Genomic DNA, 25,001 nt, shown 5'->3' on the forward strand with positions numbered 1-25,001 from the left:
GTTATATTTCCCTGAAACACACACAGACAGGTTATATTTCCCTCAGACACACACAGACAGGTTATATTTCCCTCAGACACACACAGACAGGTTATATTTCCCTCAGACACACACACAGGTTATATTTCCCTCAGACACACACACAGGTTATATTTCCCTCAGACACACACAGACAGGTTATATTTCCCTCAGACACACACACAGACAGGTTATATTTCCCTCAGACACACACACAGACAGGTTATATTTCCCTCAGACACACACAGACAGGTTATATTTCCCTCAGACACACACAGACAGGTTATATTTCCCTCAGACACACACACACAGACAGGTTATATTTCCCTCAGACACACACACAGGTTATATTTCCCTCAGACACACACACACACACAGGTTATATGTCTATCAGACACACACAGACAGGTTATATTTCCCTCAGACAAACACAGACAGGTTATATTTCCCTCAAACACACACAGACAGGTTATATGTCCATCAGACACACACAGACAGGTTATATTTCCCTCAGACAGGTTATATTTCCCTCAGACACACACAGACAGGTTATATTTCCCTCAGACAGGTTATATTTCCCTCAGACACACACAGACAGGTTATATTTCTCTCAGACACACACAGACAGGTTATATTTCTCTCAGACACACACAGACAGGTTATATTTCCCTCAGACACACACAGACAGGTTATATTTCCCTCAGACACACACAGACAGGTAATATTTCCCTCAGACACACATACAGGTTATATTTCCCTCACACACACACAGGTTATATTTCCCTCAGACACACACAGACAGGTAATATTTCCCTCAGACACACATACAGGTTATATTTCCCTCACACACCTCAGACACACATACAGGTTATATTTCCCTCAGACACACACATACAGGTTATATTTCCCTCACACACCTCAGACACACATACAGGTTTTATTTCCCTCAGACACACACAGACAGGTTATATTTCCCTCAGACACACACACAGACAGGTAATATTTCCCTCAGACACACATACAGGTTATATTTCCCTCACACACCTCAGACACATACAGGTTATATTTCCCTCAGACACACACATACAGGTTATATTTCCCTCACACACCTCAGACACACAGACAGGTTATATTTCCCTCAGACACACACAGACAGGTTATATTTCCCTCAGACACACACATACAGGTTATATTTCCCTCAGACACACACATACAGGTTATATTTCCCTCAGACACACACACACAGGTTATATTTCCCTCAGACACACAGAAAGGTTATATTTCCCTCAGACACACAGACAGGTTATATTTCCCTCAGACACACACACACAAACAGACAGACAGGCTCTCGGCTACGCGCACAGCCCCTCTCTTTCCTCAGATTTGGCGCCTCTATGCTTATAGCAACCGGCTCGCGCTTACACACGTGCTGACGTGTCCTTCCTACAACAGCGACCCGGAAGCCCTGTAAAGCAAGAGGCGGGGCTTAGACGTCATCCTGAGAGTTGTCTATACCTGCAGTATAGGAGCCGCGCATGCGCTAATTACGCGTTGGGGGCGGGTCGATAAATAGAGGCGGTTCGGCAGCTTGTATCTCTCTCTGAGTCAGTCACACAGCACACGGACACCTCTCACGGCACTCACCGCTAGCATGGCCTCACAAACAACCCCTGTTGCTCCCTCACTCCAGCGAGGCATCGTCAAGACGGTGAGAACATGCACGAGCACTTATCTGCCAGTGGTGACACAGGGTAGCTTAGGACATTTACCTACAAGTAGTGACACACAGGGTGCTGAGGGTACTTACTTGCAAGTAGTGACACACAGGGTGCTGAGAGTACAAACACTTTCCTGCCAGTAGTGACACACAGGGTGCTGAGGGCACAAACACTTTCCTGCCAGTAGTGACACACAGGGTGCTGAGGGCACAAACACTTTCCTGCCAGTTGTGACACACAGGGTGCTGAGGGCACTTACTTGCAAGTAGTGACACACAGGGTGCTGAGGGCACTTACTTGCAAGTAGTGACACACAGGGTGCTGAGGGCACTTACCTGCCAGTAGTGACACACAGGGTGCTGAGGGCACTTACCTGCCAGTAGTGACACACAGGGTGCTGAGGGCACAAACACTTTCCTGCCAGTAGTGACACACAGGGTGCTGAGGGCACAAACACTTTCCTGCCAGTAGTGACACACAGGGTGCTGAGGGCACTTACTTGCAAGTAGTGACACACAGGGTGCTGAGGGCACTTACTTGCAAGTAGTGACACACAGGGTGCTGAGGGCACTTACCTGCCAGTAGTGACACACAGGGTGCTGAGGGCACTTACCTGCCAGTAGTGACACACAGGGTGCTGAGGGCACTTACCTGCCAGTAGTGACACACAGGGTGCTGAGGGCACTTACCTGCCAGTAGTGACACACAGGGTGCTGAGGGCACTTACTTGCAAGTAGTGACACACAGGGTGCTGAGGGTACTTACTTGCAAGTAGTGACACACAGGGTGCTGAGGGCACTTACTTGCAAGTAGTGACACACAGGGTGCTGAGGGCACTTACTTGCCAGTAGTGACACACAGGGTGCTGAGGGCACTTACCTGCCAGTAGTGACACACAGGGTGCTGAGGGCACTTACCTGCCAGTAGTGACACACAGGGTGCTGAGGGCACTTACCTGCCAGTAGTGACACACAGGGTGGCGAGGGTGCTTACTTGCCAGTAGTGACACACAGGGTGGCGAGGGTGCTTACTTGCCAGTAGTGACACACAGGGTGGCGAGGGTGCTTACTTGCCAGTAGTGACACACAGGGTGGCGAGGGCACTTACCTGCCAGTAGTGACACACAGGGTGGCGAGGGCACTTACCTGCCAGTAGTGACACACAGGGTGGCGAGGGCACTTACTTGCCAGTAGTGACACACAGGGTGGCGAGGGTGCTTACTTGCCAGTAGTGACGCACAGGGTGCTGAGGGCACTTTCCTGCCAGTAGTGACACAGGGTGCTGAGGGCACTTTCCTGCCAGTAGTGACACAGGGTGCTGAGGGCACTTTCCTGCCAGTAGTGACACAGGGTGCTGAGGGCACTTTCCTGCCAGTAGTGACACAGGGTGCTGAGGGCACTTTCCTGCCAGTAGTGACACAGGGTGCTGAGGGCACGTACCTGCCAGTAGTGACGCTGAGGGCACGTACCTGCCAGTAGTGACGCTGAGGGCACGTACCTGCCAGTAGTGACGCTGAGGGCACGTACCTGCCAGTAGTGACGCTGAGGGCACGTACCTTCCAGTAGTGACGCTGAGGGCACGTACCTGCCAGTAGTGACGCACAGGGCAGCTGAGGGCACTGCCAGTAGTGACGCACAGGGGCGCTGAGGGCACTGCCAGTAGTGACGCACAGGGGCGCTGAGGGCACTGCCAGTAGTGACGCACAGGGGCGCTGAGGGCACTGCCAGTAGTGACGCACAGGGGCGCTGAGGGCACTGCCAGTAGTGACGCACAGGGGCGCTGAGGGCACTGCCAGTAGTAACGCACAGGGGCGCTGAGGGCACTGCCAGTAGTGACGCACAGGGGGGGAGCTGAGGGCACTGCCAGTAGTGACGCACGGGGGGGGGATCTGAGGGCACTGCCAGTAGTGACGCACGGGGGACGGGAGCTGAGGGCACAAACACTTACCTGCCATTAGTGACATGGGGGGGGGGTGCTGAGGGCACTTGGCTGCCAGTAGTGAAGAGGACAGCAGAGGGCACAGTCACTTAACAGAGAGCTAGCTGTGTCATGGGTAATGACCTGACAGTACATAGTTGACGTACCCCCTGATAGCACAGCGGAGCTGCGGTCACAAACCACCTGGCGACATAGGGCTCTAACAGCGCTTACATGCTTCCTAATGGCACTACGTGGGGGTCATGCATGTGTAACTGTAACAGCTGTTAGCAGACTACTGAATACTAGGATGTACCGGCAGTTAGTTGCTGTCCTGCTACCATCCAGTGTCACATCACTGGCATCTGCTGAGTTTGCACACAGTATTTAGGTAGGGTTGGCCATGGTCAGTGTGCAACGGAGTTGATTTTGGGCTATTATTGAATTCTCACACAATAGGGCATAGGGTTTGTGCCGCTAGGCACAATAATGGCTGCTGTGATGGCCTAGGAATGGTTTGTATGGAATAGGTCCTTCTATGGCATGTGATGGTAAGAAATTAGACAAATGTCACCTTTTGTAAATTAGAGTATCATACACTGGGCAGCATTATGTGTGAAGTACAGAAGCACTGTATAGCTTAGTCATATCTCAGTTGTAAACTTTACCGGAAGTGAATGCTCTTGGCCTTTAATAGATTTATTTACTATTAGATTACCACTGGAACAGTACATTGCAGAGCTGTTGTAGAACGTCTGATTTCTAAAGTCACCTCTTTACTTGAGCTTTAACATAAAATATGTCCTTGGCTTTTAATCTGATTTGTGCTGTGTTTCCCTCTGACAGCAAGATCTTAAACTAAGCAAACAGTCCCGGGTTAGTGTACCACGTGAGCTTGGTGTGTAGCAGTGTTTACACATGGAGAGCTGTGCAACGCTATGAAAGCATGGTTACTAAGCACTGCTTGCCTAGAACAGATGTTAGGGCTAGCATGGAATTGCTGGCATTTATCTGAAAGATCTGTTCGTAATCTAATCATTTTATTTGCTAACAGACTTGGTGCACAAACTGCTGTAAGATGTTTGTAACGTTACGTTATCTGAAACTCTGTATATAAGCCCACTGTCATCCTAATTTCATTTCTTATGTGTATCACAAACTCCAGGTGACTGACTTGGTAGACCTTCTGGGCAAGCGAGCTACTCTGCTCCACACTGTACTGTTTACATACAGTAGGTCACTTGTAGTCGGCATGCCTTGTAATAGTCATATAGGTTGTGTGTTGTTTTTTTTTAAGTAAATGTTGCAAAAATACTGCTCCAGCTGGTTAGGGCCTCCTTGTAAACTTGTTTTAAAGGGAAATAAGACAGTCTGTTAAACTGTTGGAATAGAAAAAGCACTAAGCAGTGGGTTATACTTAATGGAAATCATTGCTGTATTTTTTTTATTTATTTTTTCCTATTTGTGCAGTGTTCATAACTTCTGGTCAGAGCCCCCAAAAGGACTGGGGTCTATACAGGAAGGCTTATCTAGCTTTAAGTCATTAAACTTCTAGAGAAACATGAGCAGGTTTACTATTCAGGGAGTCAGTTTCTTGCCCATGCTCTGAGGAGGCAGTTTGTAACACAAGTCACTCAGCATGTCAGCTCCCTTATGTCATTAATCATTGGCTACACTGAGAATTTCTAAGTGTTCATTTTGGAAGAAAAAGTTTTTGCTTGTTTTCATGCAATATTTTTTTGTTTACTTTAATATGTTTTTACTAAAGCACTGGTTCATATCCCTTTTAAACACGTTTCAGCTCTTCAACAGGGCACGACTGGTGCCTATTGGCTGTGTGTGCTGCCTTTTAATTGACTTATCAGCAATGTCCTCAGGAGCTGTAGTGCTCGAACACCTGTGCTAGGGTTTAATTTACTTCCATTAGTTTTGCTTCATTCTCATGGTATCCTTGGAAAGAGCAGCAATGCACTATTGGGAGCTAGATGAGCGTATTGGTAAGCCAATGACGAGGCATATATGTGCAGACACCAATCGGCATCTTGCTCCTGTGCCTAGGGTTGCCACCTCGGCCATGTTTTCCTAGACACTTAAGAGTTACACATACAGCAGGGAGGAACAGGTATTGTGCTGTTTATCAGCTCTTCATGCAGTAATACATGTTCTGCCCAGCTTACGCAACCCTACCTGAGCTTACCTAGATATGCTTTACAAAAAAGGATGCCAAGAGAACTAAGGAAATTGTATACTAGAAGTAAATTAGAAATATATTTCATGTCTATTTACCCCTAGGATGTGGTGTTTGTAGGAGCCAGTGCTAACCTTGTAAGACTTTTCTCCCTCCTTGGCATTGTGTATGGTTTACATGTGTCAATGAAGGCTTTGATTTCACACAATTCCACCACATACATCAGACTAAATACTGTTTGTGATACTGGTTATCAGTCAGTTGTCTACACTTTGTATTTGCTGTCATGTTGTGGGTACTGTGAGCACACTGTTGGCCATGGAGTGAGTGCTTAAAGGGCCACTGTAAGTAAATATTTTCTATGCTTGTTACTAACTAACTACCCCAAATACGCTTTTTATCAATAGCATTTCATTAACATATCTCTACCGTATATCAGAAATCTTGTCTGCAAATTTAATTGTTTTCCAAACCCACTCCGTGGGTATCCTTTGCTCTGTACCAATCCGTTTACAATACCTAGGTTTCAAAATGGTGCTTTAAACACAAAGTTATTGGTTTAAGTATTTTGAACACTCAGTGCTGAAAATAGTGGACAGGATAACGTGACATCATCGGCGAATAAAAGATAACTTTTAGAACGTTATGAAACTTCGTTTTGGAGAAAATATAGGTCAGTAGGTTTTAATTAATGTTTATTAACTTTAAAGGGACAGTCTACACCAGAATTTTTGTTTTAAAAGATAGATAATCCCTTTATTACCCATTTCCCAGTTTTGCATAACCAACACAGTTATATTAATATACTTTTAACCTCTGTGATTATCATGTATCTAAGCCTCTGCAAACTGCCCCTTTTTTAAGTTCTTTTGACAGACTTGCAGTCTAGCCAATCAGTGCCTGCTCCCAGATAACTTCTCGTGCACTATCACAGTGTTATCTATATGAAATACGTGAACTAACACCCTCTAGTGGTGAAAAACTGTTAAAATGCAATCTGAAAGAGGTGGGCTTCAAGGTCTAAGAAATTAGCATATGAACCTCTTAGGTTAAGCTTTCAACTAAGAATACCAAGAGAACAAAGCAAAATTGGTGATAAAAGTAAATTTGAAAATTGTTTAAAATTACATGCTCTATCTAAATCATGAAAGTTTATTTTGGCCTAGACTGTCCCTTTAATATGTTAGTTGTTTAGCTTAAAAATTATAGGCTAATAACTGTATGTGTGAGGTTATTAAATGGGCAAGCTAGTGCTAATATCAGTCTAATTCATGTTACTATGTCACTACTGATTGACCAACTGTTTTAAAAGGGGTTAATGTCCTTCTCGAGGGCTGCAGGATAAAGCCAGTAGTCACAACCTCACCATTCACCAGCTGTATCCTGCTTGCGCTACCTCTGTGTTTACCATCTTTGCAGGGGTTAAACAGACTTCTGGTGTCAGTAGCACAAACATACATACTCAAACAATTTAGACTGTCAGTTTAATTGTCTATTGTTTCCTGTGGTGCAGCACTTTCAGGGGCAAATCACCAGCTTGGTCACTAGCTGGAAAAATTATGTGCCTTATTCTGCTTGTGCTGCTGGGATATGTGTTCTATGCTGTGGGTATACATGAGGTGCCTTATTCTGCTTGTGCTGCTGGGATATGTGCTCTATGCTGTGGGTATACATGAGGTACCTTATTCTGCTTGTGCTGCTGGGATATGTGCTCTATGCTGTGGGTATACATGAGGTGCCTTATTCTGCTTGTGCTCCTGGGATTTGTGCTCTATGCTGAGGGTATTCATGAGGTACCTTATTCTGCTTGTGCTTGACACTGTTGACCACCCTCTTTTGCTCCAAATCCTCCAATCCTTCGGCATCTGTGACACAGCCCTCTCGTGGTTCTCTTCCTACCTGTCAAAACGTACCTTTAGTGTAGCCTTATCTGGGGCCTCCTCTGCCCCGTCGCCACTTTCTGTCGGAGTACTGCAAGGCTCTGTCCTCGGTCCCCTTCTCTTCTCAATCTACACGTCCTCACTAGGTTCCCTAATAAAGTCCCACGGTTTCCAATATCATTTGTATGCCGACGACACCCAAATCTACTTCTCTGCACCAGACCCATCTCCTTCCTTGCTAACCCGTGTCACTAACTGTCTTTCTCACATCTCTTCCTGGATATCCTCTCACTACCTCAAGCTAAATATCTCCAAAACTGAGCTCCTCATTTTCCCCCCTTTCTTCCAAAATCTCCACCCCAATCTCTGTCGAACTCCATCATTACCCCTTACCCGCATGCCCGATGTCTCTGGGTCACATTTGACTCAGATCTTTCTTTCACTCCTCACATTCAGTCCTTAGCTAAAGCCTGCCACTTCCACCTTTAAAAGCATCTCTAAAATTAGACATTTCCTTACACAAGACACAACTAAGATTTTAACCCACTCTTTCTTTCCCACCTTGATTACTGCAACTCTGTCCTTTCTGGTCTCCCCACCTGCCGCCTAGCTCCTTTACAATCCATAATGAATGCCTCTGCCAGGATCATCTTCCTTACACGTTGCTCTTAATCTGCTGCGCCTCTCTGCCAATCACTTCACTGGCTTCCTCTTGCCTCTAGGATCAAACACACAATTCTCACTCTGACATACAAAGCCCTCAACTGCACTGCTCCCCCCTATATCTCAGACCTCATCTCCAGATACTCTCCCTCCTGTCCCCTTCGCTCTGCTCATGACCTCTTCTCTTGTTACCTCATCACACTCCCACTTACAGGACTTCTCCAGACTGGCTCTCTACCTCGTCCCACAAGACTCTCCCCTAGTTTTGAAAGCTTAAAGCGCTCCCTAAAGACTCTACTGTTCAGGGATGCATACAACCTACACTAACCTTTCCTAATACCGGTTCCTCTCCTCCATTGCTATCCCCTGAACCCCCTTAGCATGTAAGCCTAAGAGTCCAGCTGTTTGTAGATCTTCTTAAGAGCTGACTACAACAGTTCAACTCTTGGCAGGGCCCTCTGCCCATTTGATCCCTATAATTGTTTTGTTGTACTCTGCCTCTGTTTATAGTGCTGCGGAATCTGTCGGTGCTCTTATTATTATTATTATTATTATTATTATTATTATTATTATTATTATTATTTATTATTATTATTATTATATGCTGTGGGTATATATGAGGTTCTGCTTGGGTCAGTGTTTAGGTTTGTCATTGTGCCCCTCCTGGTGTGCTCTTGTCTCTGGGAGCCTGTCAGGCTGGTTTCCTGGTTCACATTGCCATATACTCACGTGCTGCCTGTCCCACAGAGGCAACATGCCCAGCTGTTATGTTGGAAATACTGTTTCTTTACGCACACCTATGTTTCTCACTGTGTCCCATGCACAAGCAAGTCTGGTATGCAGGATTGGGTGGGGGGTTGGGAAGTGTAGGACACGTCTGTGTTGAGCTTTTTCTGTGGGTTGTAGCAGGGATCATGCAGGCTGAACTCTGCTGTGCTGTACAAGTACCTGAGACCCACAGGCATGATTTCACTCCACATGTTCAGTTATCTTTAAAGCTTAGGAAGTAATCACCATAAAATAGATTTATTTGACAGGACTCTGTTCTGTTTCTAGCCCTTGAAGCCTTTTGTGCTTGGGACATTGTTATCTTTAGGTGACTGTAAAATGGGGTTTTGTATTTTAAGGCTTATAAGCCACCTTAGCCTGGGTAAGCCCCCCCACCAAATCAAACATTTTTTTAAACAAACCTCAGTCGGTTGGTTAGATCTTTGTTAGATACATGAAGCAGTTAACTATTTGTGTGGGGGGGGGGGAGGGGAAACCAATCAGCCCCCCTTAGCAAAATATTGGACAAAGTTAATTTGGTAGATATTTGTAAGATCAGATATAATCAGTTGGTGGTTTTATTAGATTTATCAAAATTAGAACTATTATATATTTAAATTGGGGGTGGGGGGGCCAGGCCTCCCTAAATCACAATTTAAGACAAAAAACAGATAAATAGTTCTGCTAGATCATGTGTGTGGTTTGATCCTGCCGATTAAATTAAGGGGGGAGCCTCACACTTAAAAATTCATTCAGTCTAATAGACCTTTGTTACACCAGGTTAGGTCACGTATTTAGTATGTTAGATTTAAATTGACATAGGCGCTATTAAAGGGACATAATACCCATATGTTAATTATGTGATGCAGCATAATTGTAAACATCTGACAAGAAAATATCACCGGAACATCTCTGTAAAAAATTTTACCTCCGTTTTTTTTTGGCTTACAATACTAAGTGCTTTGTGAAGTTATGCTTCTGATACTGTCAGTTGCATGTCGAAAATAAACTAAACAATCGGCTTCATCATTGCTTAGGTCATACTTTGCTTTGCTATGATCTCATAGGATTTCACTGAAATCTTGTGTAATTTCATAGTACGCATGACCATGCTCCACATGCCCGATACATGATCCCTTGTCAGTCCCCCCGAGTGCCTCACGGCATTGTATAGACTTAAGAATGAGCCAGAGTTTGTCATGAATTTTTTTTTTTTATATTCTCCAATTTTTACCTTTTATACCGCTCTGCCGATTAAGCACAGCTCTCCCGCACACCATATTGACTAATTGGTTGACATATGATGATTCATAAAACAACTAATCCTTGTTTCCCCCGGGCTGTAATGTTTATGCAAAGGGGCTAAACGCGATGGGGGGGGGGGGGGAAACAAGGATTAGTAGTTTTATGAATAGTCATCTGTCAATAAATTAGACAATATGGAGTGTGGGAGAGTTGTGCTTATTGGCGGAGCGGTAAAAAGTAAAAAATTGGCGAAAATTTATAAATATAAAAAATTTCTTAACTTAAAGTCTGGCTCATTTTTAAAAGTCTATACAATGCCGTGAAGCACTCGGAGTAACTTTACATTCACTTTAAAGTAACTTTGCCATTGGATTTGTCTACTGAGGAAATTTTGAGGTACAATATCCTTCTTTTCCTTCTTAATATAAGGAGAGTCCATGGCTTCATTCCTTACTGTTGGGAAAATACTGAACCTGGCCACCAGGAGGAGGCAAAGACACCCCAGCCTAAGGCTTAAATACCTCTCCCACCCCCCAATCCCCCAGTCATTCTTTTCTTTTTAAGTAGTCTTGTCAGCCTCTCAGTGAGATCATTGACGAAAGTTTGTCTGGAGATGCAGGGAGAGTCTTCCTGCGAACCCATCCAGACTGCCGGCTAACAGCTCCTTAAGCAACCAGTGTTGAAGAGTTTCACTGTCTGCTTTTCTTTCACTCAAGTCCATGTCAGGAGCAATGCTACAAGACTCGCACTTTCTGTTCCACAGCATGAATTCTGGTAAAATCGTTTCAATTTGTACATGTGTTGAAAACTCTAGAAGACAGGGTCACAATGTGGCTCCTTTTATCTTAATAGAATCTTGGGTTAATGGGCTCATAGTTATGGGGTAATGGAAAACACAGGTTTTTACTTTCACTTTGAACGCTGCACAGCTTGTAACTTGGCACGCTTTTTCTCATAGCAGGGGCGTTCCTGTCTTGCGCACCACGTAACTGGGTGTGGTCACACTTTCGTTTTCCCTTTCCTAACCGAGCTAGCTGTCGTAGAAGACGTTTGTTTCTCTGTTGCCTGGGTCTAGGAGGTTGTGAGTGCCCCAGTCATTGGTAGTATAAAGGTGCCGTTTTGTGAGAAATAAAAATCATGTATTCTGTGTCCTACTGTTATTAGTGCACGCTATGGAGGATTCTTATATGCTCGAGGGTACTCCCTCTATCCCTAATAGTAATACTTGTCTATATTGTGAGGAGGCCTTGGTATGCCCGCCCTCAACTATGTTCCATATGCCTCAAGGTTATTCTGTCTAAGAAGGTTAAACCCTTTAGTAGTTCTACTGAGCCATCCACCTCTGAGGACTCGCCGTCCCTTGAGGTGCATACACATCAGTCATCTCCCTCATCACATGTAGCTTCCTGTAGCACGCCTGATCCTCTGTCTGGAGGGAGCCTTTTACCATCAGACTTTACCGCGCAGTTAAAGACGGCTGTGTCTGAGGTTCTTAGTGCTTTACCTCTCCCTGCAAAGCGCAAGCAAAATGTTAAACATAGCTCTCCGGTCCAGGGGTCATCCAGTGATTTTATTAGATTTGTCTGTTTTTCAAGTATCCAAGGATGGGTCACACGGAGTCTTCAGAGGGTGAGCTTTCTGGATCAGTCTGCTACCTCTAGGCCTCTGCAGCCTTTAGATTTAAAATTGAACACTGACATTTTCTTCTAAAGGAGGTTATGTTGACATTAGAGGTTCCAGAGGACAGTTGCCTAATGAACCTTTGATCCCTAAATTAGACAGAGTGTACAAGGACAAGGTAGCACCACTAACTTTTCCTGTAAAAATGGCAAACATTATTAAGAATGAGTGGGACATAATTGGTTCTTCCTTTTCCCCTTATTCCCGGTCCCAGACTCTCAGCTGGAGTTGTGAGGGTCTGTCCCTAAGGTGGATGGCGCTATCTCCACGCTAGCCTAATGTACTACTATCCCACTTGAGGATATCTTGTCATTCAGAAAGCCGGTGGATAAGAAGATGGAAACTTTTCTCAGAAAAATGTTTCAGCATACGGGATACCTGTTTCAGCCGGCAGTGGCTGTTGCCTCAGTTGCTGGAGTTGCGGCCTACTGGTGTGACTCCATAGCGGATTTGATCAAGGTAGTGGGTCCCCTTGACGTTATCCAAGAAAGAATTAAAGCCTTGAGAATTGCTAATTATTTTATCTGTGATTCAAACATGCAGATTATTCGCCTAAATGCTAAGATTTCTCGTTTCTCAGTACAGACCCGTCGGGCGCTCTGGCTGAAGTCCTGCTCTGCGGACATGATCTCCTAAGTCTAGACTACGTTCCCTTCCCTTTAAGGGAAATATTTTATTTTGTCCAGGCCTGGACTCCATTATCTCCAACGGTTACTGTGGCAAGGGTTCCTTCCTACCGCAGGATAAAAAGAACAAATCTAATGGGCAAGGATCTAATTTTCTTTCCTTTCATTCTGAAAAGTCCCAACGTCAGCAGTCCTCTAAGCCTGAGCAAACCAAGAGCACTTGGAAGCCGGCCCAACCCTGGAAGAAATCCAAGCAGGACAAGTAGCCCGCCAAGACCAAGTTGGTATGAAGGGGTGGCCCCCAAACCGGCGCTGGATAGTGTAGGGGGCAGACTGTCACTGTTTTTAGACGCTTGGTTCAGGGACATGCAGGATCCAGGGGTCCTGGAGGTCATAGCTCAGGGGTAATAGGTTTCAAATCTTCTCCACCCAAGGGCAGTTTTCTCCTCTAAGACCAAAAAAAAGGGTAGCCTTTCTGGGGTGCGTGCAGGATCTGGCCTCCTTAGGTGTCATTGTCCCGGTTCCTATTGCAGAAAGAGGTTTGGGATATTCAAACCTGTTCGTGGTCCCAAAGAAAGAGGGAACTTTCCGCCTGATTCTGGACCTAAAGTGCTTAAACAAGTTTCTAAATGCCCTCTCATTCAAGATGGAGACAGTAAGGTCAATCCTTCCTCTATTTCAGGAAGGACAGTTCATAACCACTATAGATCTGAAGGATGCCTACCTTCACCTTCCATTCCACAGGGACCACTTCCAGTTCCTAAGTTTTTCGTTCCTGTATCTGCACTTCCAGTTCATTGCACTTCTGTTTGGTGTAGCTACTGCTCCACAAATCTTCACAAAGGTTCCAGGGTCTCTCCTGGCTGTCGCCAGAACTCAGGGTATAGCAGGTAGCTCCCTACTTGGACTACATTCTGGTACAAGCACCATCCTTTCGTCTAGCGAAAGACCATTCGGTATCTCTTCTCTCTTCTTCGATCTCATGGTTGGAAGATAAACTCAGAAAATAGTTCTTATTCCAAGCACCAGGGTAGAATTATTGGGTACTATAATAGACTTGATATCCATGAGGATATTTCTAACGACCAGAGACGTTGCAAGCTAGCTTCGGCATGTCTTGCCCTCCGGACCTCCTTAAGGCCATCTGTGGCTCAGTGTATGGAGGTAATTGGTCTCATGGTGTCCAGCATGAACATAATTCCCTTTGCCAGGTTCCGTCTCAGGAATTTACAGCTGTGCATGCTGAGGCAGTGAAACGGTGATCATTCGGATCTGTCTCAAAAGATTTCCCTGGACAGCCGGTCGAAAGAATTGCTCTTGGTATCTCTGTCCAGATCATCTGTCCCGAGGGGACATCCTTTCTAAGACCATCCTGGGAGATTGTGACTATGGATGTGAGTCAACTATTGAGAGTTTGCAGAATAGTCACTGATAAAACACTTTTTGATGTGAGACTTAGGGAAATTAGACTGATTTTTAGAGTGTGGTTACCCCCAATATATACTTAAGAAAGAGTTAGAGATGGTGACATCGGTCCCTAGAGAATCCCTATTGTCGTCACATAAGAATCCTGTTGATAGAGAGATCCTTGCTCATAGTGGCACATTAGGGAAAGATAAAAATTTGATTAAGAATAAAAATAGCAAACGTATGTTTTTTTTTTTTTTTTTGTATCTGAATTTAATTCCAAAAGTTACATTATCCAAAATATTAAACACTGGCCTCTTCTAGCCAAATGTAATCCTGGTGTTTACGAATTTGCAGAGGCACCTATTCCGGCTTTTAAACGGAGTTACAATTTACATCAAAAGCTTATTAGGTCTGATATTATTTCTTCCTCGGTAGCAGATAATCCAAGATATTTGACAAGTAAGGACACTGGTTGCTACCCCTGTTTGGGGTGCTCTTGCTGTGGCAATGTTATTAAAGGCCCAGATTTTTATCACCCAAGTTCGGGTAAAAAATATAAAATCAACGATTTATTTTACATGTCTTTCAAAATTTGTCATTTACCTCATTAAGTGTCCTTGTGGGCGGAGCTACGTGGAGGAGACTACGAGGTGTATTAGGGACCGTATCACCGAACATAAAAGCTCCATTAGGACTAACAACAAATTAGCCCCAGTAGCATGTCACTTTAATTCAATGGGTCATGCTGTTAATCAGCTTCGCTTTCAAATTATAGTGTGCCTAGACCTAGAAGAGGGGGAAACCGAGTTGTTGCTCCAACAAAGAGAACTTTTCTGAATTTATGAATTGGACTTTAGAACCAAATGGTTTAAACAAAGGTTGGGGCTTATCTGTATTTTTGTAATTTAAATGGTTGCTCAGATTGATCTACTTTTTTCTTTGTTTTTAAGATAATTCTTTGATCTTGGCCTATGTAGTTGATTCTCTTAGAAATTTACTATGCAAAATCAGTTTCTTGTAATGCTGATATCTGTATGTATAATATTTAAATCATTATTTTTATAGGTAATTAAATTAATTTGTATTAGTCTTCTTGTTACTAGATTCTAATTGAGCTGCATAGTATCAGTTTGGTTGTGTACTGTTACATCCTGTGTCTTTGGCTCATAAATGGTTAAATTTGTAAATAACCCTCTATTGCCCCCTGGTGGCTGAGGGGTATATAAGGATGTTTTGTATCATAAGGTGTATTGCATAACTAAGGGAAGGAGTTCCCGAAACGTTGCATTTTTTTCTGTGCTGAATAAACCTGCTTAATTTCACTTTTGCTGCCACATCATTTGGATTTCTTTATGGATGCGAGTCTATCAGGATGGGGAACCGTTTGGGGTGCCAATAAGACACAGGGCCTGTGGTCTCAGGAGGAACGCTCCCTCCAGATCAACATTCTGGAACTTCGAGCAATCTACAATTCTCTGAAGGCTTGGCCTCTCCTGGGTTTGTCCCGGTTTATCAGATTCCAATCAGATAATATAACCTCGGTGGCTTACATCAACCATCAGAGGGGAACGAGAAGCTCCCTAGCAATGGGGGAAGTATTTCGGATTCTAGAGTGGGCGGAGGCCCACAACTGTTCGCTGTCAGCAATCCACATTCCGGGTGTGGACAACTGGGAAACAGACCATCCTTTCATCCAGGGGGAATGGTCTCTCCATCCCGAAGTGTTTGCGGAGATATGCAGCAGGTGGGGGTTGCCGGAGATAGATCTCATGACGTCTCGTCTCAATACCAAGCTACCCAGCTATGGGTCGAGGTACAGGGATCCACAGGCGAAGCTAATAGATGCATTAGCAGTACCTTGGAGGTTCAGTCTAATCTACCTTTTTCTTTATTACCACTGCTTCCTCGGGTAGTGGCCTGCATCAAGCAGGAGCAGGCGTCGGTAATGCTGATTGCTCCATCGTGGCCGCGAAGGATGTGCTTCTCGGTTCTAGTGAGGATGTAATCTTCTCCTCCATGGAGGTTACCTTGTTGCATGGATCTGCTGGAACAAGGTGTTTTTGTTCATCAAAATCTAGATTCTCTGAGGCTGACTGCGTGGAGATTGAACGCTTAGTCCTTGCCAAGAGTGGGTTTTCTGAGAGTTATTGATACTCTCATTCAAGCTCGTAAGCCGGTTACTCGTCGCATCTATCATAAGGTGTGGAGAACCTACTTCTGGTGTGAAGAGTGTGGATTTCCCTGACATAAAATTAAGGTTGCCAGGATTCTGTTTCTCCAGAATGTACTGGAGAAGGGTCTTTTGGCCAGTTCCCTGAGTGGACAGATTTCGGCCTTGTCTGTTTTACGGCACAAGAGGCTCTCGGAACTTCAAGGAGGAGCCTTAACAAAAGGCTGAACATCAGGGAGTCTGAATCTGGTTCTTAAAGGGACACTGAACCCAAATGTTTTCTTTGGTGATTCAGATAGAGCATGCAATTTTAAGCAACTTTCTAAATTACTCCTATTATCACATTCTTCATTCTCTTGGTATCTTTTTTGAAATGCAAGGAGGTAAGTTTAGATGCCGGTCCATTTTTGGTGAACAGCCTGGGTTGTTCTTGCTGATTGGTGGATAAATTAATCCACCAATAAAAAAAGTGCTGTCCAGAGTCTGAACCCAAAAAAAGCTTAGATGCATTATTTTTCAAATAAAGATAGCAAGAGAACAAAGAAATTGACAATATGAGTAAATTAGAAAGTTGCTTAAAATTGCATGCTCTCTGTTTTTCAACCAGTGTGCCGTGAGAGATCCTCAGGTGTGCCGCGGCAATTCTGACAATTCTGATTGTTTGTGAATGAATGTCAATATGTCATGTATAGTTTGTAGGAGGCATTGCATGACAACACATTACAGTGTATGTGTGTATATGTATGTGTGTATATGTATGTGTGTATATGTATGTGTGTATATGTATGTGTGTATATGTATGTGTGTATATGTATGTGTGTATATGTATGTGTGTATATGTATGTGTGTATATGTATGTGTGTATATGTATGTGTGTATATGTATGTGTGTATATGTATGTGTGTATATGTATGTGTGTATATGTATGTGTGTATATGTATGTGTGTATGTGTGTGTGTGTATGTGTGTGTGTGTATGTGTGTATATGTGTGTGTGTGTGTGTATGTGTGTGTGTGTGTGTGTATGTGTGTGTGTATATATGTGTGTGTGTGTATATATGTGTGTGTGTGTGTGTGTATATGTATATGTGTGTGTGTGTATGTGTGTGTGATTCTCTATCCTCTATTCTCTATCCTCTATTCTCTATCCTCTATCCTCTATTCTCTATCCTCTATTCTCTAGCTACAATGTGTGATTTTGTAAAGTTTTGGGATGGTGGTGTGCCACAGAATTTTTTAATGTAAAAAAGTGTGCCACGGCAAAAAAAAGGTTGCAAATCACTGCTCTATCTGAATCACGAAAGAAAAAATGTGGGTTCAGTGTCCCTTTAAGGTTTTGCAACAGGCTCAGTTTGAGCCTATGCATGAAATTGACATTGTTGTTGTCCTGGAAGGTTCTTTTTCTACTGGCTATTGCTTCTGTGTGCAGAATTTCAGAGATTGATGCTTTGCAATGTGAGCCTCCTTATCTGGTGTTCCATTCTGATAGGGTTTCTTCCTAAGGTCATGTCTGACCGCAACATCAATCAAGAGATTGCGGTTCCTTTCTTGTGTCCTAATCCTCCTTCTTTGAAGGAACGTTTGCTTCATAATTTGGACGTGGTTTGAGCCTTGAAGTAATATCTTCAGGCTACTAAGGATTTTAGACAAACTCCTTCCTTGTTTGTTGCCTATTCTGGGAAGTGTAAGGGACAGAAGGTCTCTGCGACTTCCTTGTCTTTTTGGTTAAGGAGTGTTATCCACTTAGCCTATGAGACAGCGGGACATAAATCTCCTCAGAATTATGGCTCATTCTACTAGAGCAGTGGCTTTCTCTTGGGCCTTTAAGAATGAGGCCTCTATGGATCAGATTTGTAAGGCGGCTACCTGGTCCTCACATACTTTTTCTAAATTTTTACAAGTTTGATGTTTTTGCTTCAGCTGAAGCAGCCTTCTGGAGACAGGTTTTGCAGGCTGTGGTGCCCTCCGATTAGGGTCCGCCTCTCTTTTTGTCCCTCCCGTTATCATTCAGGGTCCTCTAGAGCTTGGGTATAAGTTTACCAACATTAAGGAATGAAGCAGTGGACTCTCCTTATATTATGAAGCAAAACATAAATTATGCTTACCTGATAATTTCATTTCCTTCTGTATAAGAGTCCACGGCCCCCACCGGTGTTCTCCGATGGGCAGCCCCCTAAATTATTTTTCTTCTGGCATCTTTTTATACCCTGATTTCTCCTACTGTTCCTTGTTCCCTTGGCAGAATGACTGGGGGATGGGGGAAGTGGGAGAGGTATGTAAGCCTTTGGCTGGGGTGTCTTTGCCTCCTCCTGGTGGCCAGGTTCAGTATTTCCCAACAGGAATAAAGCTGTGGACTCTTCTTATACAGAAGGAAATGAAATTATCTGGTAAGCATAATTTTTTTTTTTTTTTTTAATATAGAGAGATGGCGATTATTTTCTAGTCAGATTTTTATAGCTATGCTGCATCACTTTCAAGTGCTTTAACATCTGGCTCCCATGTCCCTTTTAATAATCATATTGTGGGGGCCTATATGTATTTTAGTTGTAATTATTTTTTTATTATCAAAGAAGTCTTATCATTTGACAAACAAAGCATTGGCAAGAAATAATCAAAATGCATCACATGACTGTAAGATACATATTTAGAGCCCACAAGATAACAGATATAAGGTATTGTTACAATATACACTGTTGGCCCAAAGGGACAATACAAATTGACCCCCTGGCTCCTTATGCTGGGGCATGAAAGACTTCCATAACAAATAATTTTATTTATAACAAAGATAAGAGAAAACGGAATAGTAGGAAAGCTTCTAAGTATGAGGAGAAGAAGAAAAAGGGAAAGAAAGAAGAAGAGAGTAAGAAGGATTTGAGCACCCGCTGGGAAATCTTCCTGAAAAACCTGGTTTCCTAGTCGGTTCTAATACCTAAAGATCTTCTAGTTTGCATTCTGACAGAATCTTCCCATACTATCCATTCCTCCCATATCCGTAAAAATTCTTGTCTTTTATCCAGTAAGGATGATGCTATGTTTTCCATCTGGTAATAGTACCTGATTTTGTTTAGTATAATATCGTAATGGGGGACAGTTGTTTTTCCAAAATTTCGCAATTACTGTTCTAGCAGCCGTGCAGATAATACCCACTAGTTTTAAGGAGTGTTTGTAAAGCCCTTCAATAGGGAAATGCAAGAGAGCCTGCTCCACACTTAATGCAATCTGTTTGTTGAATATCTTAGTAGTTCCGAGGTTGCGTCCCACATTTTAGAACTTTCAGGACAACTCCACCACATGTGAGTATAGGCAGCCACGGTAGCACTGAGGTGGGCTTGCTAAGTTTGTCGCTAACTGGTAAAGCTTGAACCTGCATGGATAATTGTACCATCTTTATACTACTTTAATATCATTTTCCTTCAAGTTTGCGCTAATGGAGCAGGCTAGACCTTTTTGTATTATGTTTGCCCAATCTGCTAAATCCCTAGAGAGGTTAACCTCATTTTCCCACTTTCTAATATAGTATGGCTTCTCCGGTCGTTGCCTAGTGGACAGAAACTGGTATAGGCTAGAGATTGTACCTCTAGTCCTAGAAGTAGAGCTGCAAATAAAGTGGTGCTTTTCGGATCTCTTAATCTACCTTAGCTTTTAATTGAAAATAATGAAACCAGGAGTGTGGTGTAGCGGGTGTAAGAGCGGTGTACTGCTGGAACGAGACCATCTCAGTGTAATGTGTCTGCTATACTATATAAGCCTTTGTTAGCCCAAACTGTGCTAGTGACTATATAGCAGCCCCTTATAACAAACAATTGGAGAGACCTATATAGTTAGATAAGGTTTTGTATAACATAAATAGGTATTGGAGAGCCCCCATTCAGGCTAATAGATTGTTTTAGATTGTAAAGCTGGCATTAATAATCCTATTGTAAAATACTCTATGTACTGATTATGCCAACCCACCTAAGCCATATAAACGGCACAAATTTCAGACAAAATGTAGGCTAATGGAGCTTTGATAAATTAGGTGATAGGGACACACAAGTCAAAGTTTAAACTTTCATGATTCAGAGCAGCATTTTTATTTTTTAATTCTTTATTTACAACCAACAATGTTACAGAATATGAGAAATAGATTTAAGCCCTGCACGGGATACAATTAGAAAGATACAAGGTATAGAGATAAAGCAATTACATGTTCAAAATAAATGAAATATGTATCTTTCCGATATTAACTACACATTGTTCGAATTTTATATTTTACCGTCAGAAGGTAAAAGAAAAAGAGAGAAGAAAAAGAAAGGGGGATAGAAAAGAGAAAAACAAAAGGGGGGGGGGGGGGGAGAGAAAAGGAAGCCAGTTTACCACAGCCCGAGCAGAACCAAATCAGAAAGGGTATATCGGATATTCAATTTCTTTAGGAGAGAGTGCTTTTATAAACGCTGACCATTTAACAAAAAACCTAATTATCTCCTGATCATTATCTGTATTAATATCAAACTGCTCAAGAATGCATTGTTTCTTTAAGCAGTTTTTAATTTCCGGAATACTGGAAACTGTTCTCATTTTCCATTTTTTAAAGATGAGATATCGAACGGCCAATATGGCCATATTAATAATTTTAGTATTGACTTGCTTATTCTCTGAGTTAAGGTAGAGAAAAACTATTGGCTAGATTTAGAGTTTTGTCGGTAAAGACCCGCGTTGCTAACGCTGCTTTTTTTCCCAGCGCACCCTTAAGACGACGCTGGTATTTAGAGTGGTCTGACTGGCTGCGTTAGGCTCAGAAAAGGGAGCGTTGAGCCTAATTTAGCTCCACATCAACCCTCAATACCAGCGTTGCTTACGGTAGCGGTAAGCTGGAAAAACGTGCTCGTGCACGATATCCCCATAGGAAACAATGGGGCAGTTTGGGCTGAAAAAAAAACCTAACGCCTGCAAAAAAGCAGAGTTCAGCTCCTAACGCAGCCCCATTGTTTCCTATGGGGAAACACTTTCTAAGTCTGCACCTTACACCCTAACATGAACCCCGAGTCTAAACACCCCTAACCTTACTTATTTACCCCTAATCTGCTGACACCTGCATTATACAATTAACCGCTAATATGCCGCTCCGGACACCGCCGCAACCTACATTATAGCTATGAACCCCTAATCTACTGCCCCTAACACCGCCGACACCTGTATTATATTTATTAACCCCTAATCTGCCCCCCCAACGTCGCCGCTACTTTACCTACACTTATTAACCCTTAATCTGCCGACCAGACCTCGCCGCCACTATAATAAATGCATTAACTCCTAAACTGCCGCACTCCTGCCTCGCAAACACTATAATAAATAGTATTAACCCCTAATCTGCCCTCCCTAACATCGCCGCCACCTACCTACAATTATTAACCCCTAATCTCCCGCCCGCACCGTCGCCACTACTATAATAAAGTTATTAACCCCTAAACATAACTCTAACCCTAATACCCCCCTAACATAAATATAATTTAAATGAAAAAAAATATTCCTAAAATTAAATAAATTAATCCTATTTAAAACTACTTACCTAGAAAATAAACCCTAATATAGCTACATTATAACTAATAGTTACATTGTCGCTATTTTAGGATTTATATTTATTTTACAGGCAACTTTGTATTTATTTTAACTAGGTACAATAGCTATTAAATAGTAAATAACTATTTAATAGCTACCTAGTTAAAATAAGTACAAAATTACCTGTAAAATAAATCCTAACCTAAATTACAAATACACCTAACACTACACTATCATTAAATTAAATAAATTACCTACAATTAGCTAAATTAAAATACAATAAAATAAACTATTCTATAATACAAAAAAAAAACGCTAAATTACAAAAAATAAAGAATTACAAGCAGTTTAATCTAATTACACCTAATCTAAGCCCCCTAATAAAATAAAATCCCCCCAAAATAAAAAATGCCCTACCCTATTCTAAACTACCAAAGTAATCGGCTCTATTACCAGCCCTTAAAAGGGCTTTTTGCGGGGCATTGCCCCAAAGTAATCAGCTTTTACCTGAAAATAAAAATACAATACCCCCCAACATTGCAACCCACATACCCCCTACTCTAACCCACCCAAACCCCCCTTAAAAAAAAAAACCTATTGCTAACCCTCTGAAGATCATCCTACCTTGAGTCGTCTTCACCCAGCCGAGCCGAATTCTTCATCCAAGGTGCGCAGAGGAGGTCCTTCATTTGGTAGAAGTCTTCATCCAAGCGGGACAAGAAGAGGTCCTCCATCCGGTAGAAGTGTTCATCCAGGCGGCGTTTTCAATCTTCATCCAGAGCGGAGCCATCTTCAAAGGGGCCGACGCGGAGCCATCCTCTTCAACCGACTACTTCCCGACGAATGAAGGTTCCTTTAAGGGACGTTATCCAAGATGGCGTCCCTTCAAATCCGATTGACTGATAGAATTCTATCAGATTAGGGGTTAATAAGTGTAGTTAAGGTAGCGGCGACGTGGGGGGGGCAGATTAGGGGTTAATAAATATAATATAGGGCTCGGCGATGTTAGGGGCCGCAGATTAGGGGTTTATAGGTATAATGTAGGTGGCGGCGGTGTCCGGTCGGCAGATTAGGGGTTACATTTTTTATTATAGTGGCGGCGATGTGGGGGGGCCTCGGTTTAGGGGTACATAGGTAGTTTATGGGTGTTGGTGTACTTTGTAGCACAGTAGTTAAGAGCTTTTATATTCACGCGTTAGCCCATAAAGCTCTTAACTACTGAATTTTTGGCGGTTGGAGTCTTGTCGGTAGAGGGTCTACCGCTCACTTCTCCCAAGACTCCAAATAACGGCGTTAGGCAGATCCCATTGAAAAGATAGGATACGCAATTGGCATATGGGGATCTGCGGTAGCCTGGAGTCGCGGTGAGGAAGTGAGCGTTAGACCCTTTCCTGGCTGACTCTAAATACCAGCGGGCAGCCAAAAGCAGCGTTAGGACCCCTTAACGCTGCTTTTGACGGCTAATGCCAAACTCTAAATCTAGGTGTATGTTCACTGACGACAGAATCAGAGAGGGGTATTCAATATTTTCCGAAGCCAAAATTGGACTTTAAGCCAAACATTTCCAATTTTTGGACAGGCCCATATCATGTGCAGAAGGTTCGTCGAAGGGGAAGAGCATTTGGGACAAACACTGAAATTAGTATTTCCACATTTAAATCCCTTTTCTGGGGTGAAATAGGACATATAGAGTAGCTTCAAATGAGACTCCCTCCAAGAAGAGGAGAAAGTTTCTCTCATGACTTCTTGAATTGAGAGATAAGGTAGTTTAGAGTCCAGTTCTTGAGCTAACATTGCAACCCACTTAATACGAATTTTATCAAGATTAACTGTGCCCATATCAGAAACCAAGGTAATATAGCAAGGGGTAATTGACATCTGTCCATTTTTGACTAAGGTAAGCCAATTCTCAATATTCTCTAGAGACCAATTCCAGCCATAGTCATTTGTGAGTTTTAAGGCATAGTGTCTTGCCTGAAGATACGCAAAGGAATTTCTATGTGGGAGATTAAATTCTGTTCTGAGAGAGTCAAATGATTTAACACAGCTTCTCTCCATGTCTAATATCTGGCATACATTGGAGAAACCCTCAGATTTTAATTTTAGAAATAGTGTTGAATTTAGTCCAGCTTGGAACTGAGGGTTCTCCAAGAATGGGATACATCTCGAGACTCGATATTCTATTGCTAACATATTGCAAATCTCTTTCCATGCTAAAATTGGATTATATATGGATCTAAAAAATTTTTTTTAAATTTCAGATGGAATAAAACGAGTATCAGAATGAATGAGCGACACGGGGGAGAATTAAATAGAGCAGTTAAATGAGGCGTTATGGTAGAAGATATCATTTTGTAAAATTCATTGGGAAGTGTATCTGGGCCAGGTACTTTGTTATGAGGCAGCTTTTGAATTGTATTAGCCACTTCTGAGTCGGTTATGGGAGAGTACAAATCTTCAAGTGCAGCAGATGTTAATGAGGGATATGAGATTTTACTCCAAGTCCTCACGCTCCGCGATATTAGAGATTCCGGGAGAATATATGTCACTATAATACTTAAACAAGATATTGGCCATCAACATATAGGGAGTCTATCATCTGAGAGCCTTTATCCTGCTTAACAAGTTTTGCTAACAGTTTCCCTGTCTTGTTCCCATATCTATGCAATTTTGCTTGAAATCTAATATCTTTTTGTGTTGATTTGTATAAGAGTAGGGAATCTCTCTCCTCTAGTGCCGAGATATATTTGGCCCAATTCTGCTGCGTTTTTTCAACTAAATAGGAATTATAGGCATTTGTAACGGCACGCAGAAGCTCATTCTCCCGCCTTTTGAATTTCCTAGTCTGCATAATACTATATGCCAGGATTTCGCCCCTTAAGTCCGCTTTTGCGGTTTCCAAAAATAACGCAGGACGATTCATATATTCGGAGTAAAATTAGACGGTTTCCTTGAATTTAGCTTCAAGCCAATTTTTTAATTTAACGTCGGACTAAGAATGTAGGAAAAAAGAAACGATTACTTGTATGTGAGGAAACATTTGGCTGAAACTCAAGACAAATAGGGGCATGATCAGATATAGCAATAGGTAAAATTTGGGCCATGACTTTCAATTTGCATAGTCTTTCGTCCAACAAAAATAGATCAATCCGTGAAAGTGATTTATGTGCTTTTGATAGGC

The 25,001-nt window shown here is 42.8% G+C and overlaps 1 protein-coding gene across 1 annotated transcript in view; it reads left to right on the top strand.

Annotated features, from left to right (window-relative positions):
- Positions 1-1,588: 1,588 nt before the first annotated feature.
- Positions 1,589-25,001, top strand: part of SND1 (staphylococcal nuclease and tudor domain containing 1) — a gene marked incomplete in the record, with an annotated part of 1,252,242 nt that continues 1,228,829 nt past the window's right edge. The window contains 1 exon segment of the mRNA XM_053716327.1: positions 1,589-1,726. Coding sequence (XP_053572302.1) covers positions 1,670-1,726 — 57 coding nt within the window.

The sequence above is a fragment of the Bombina bombina genome, chromosome 6 (genome assembly GCF_027579735.1).
Source record: "Bombina bombina isolate aBomBom1 chromosome 6, aBomBom1.pri, whole genome shotgun sequence".
In the NCBI taxonomy this organism is placed as follows: domain Eukaryota; kingdom Metazoa; phylum Chordata; class Amphibia; order Anura; family Bombinatoridae; genus Bombina; species Bombina bombina.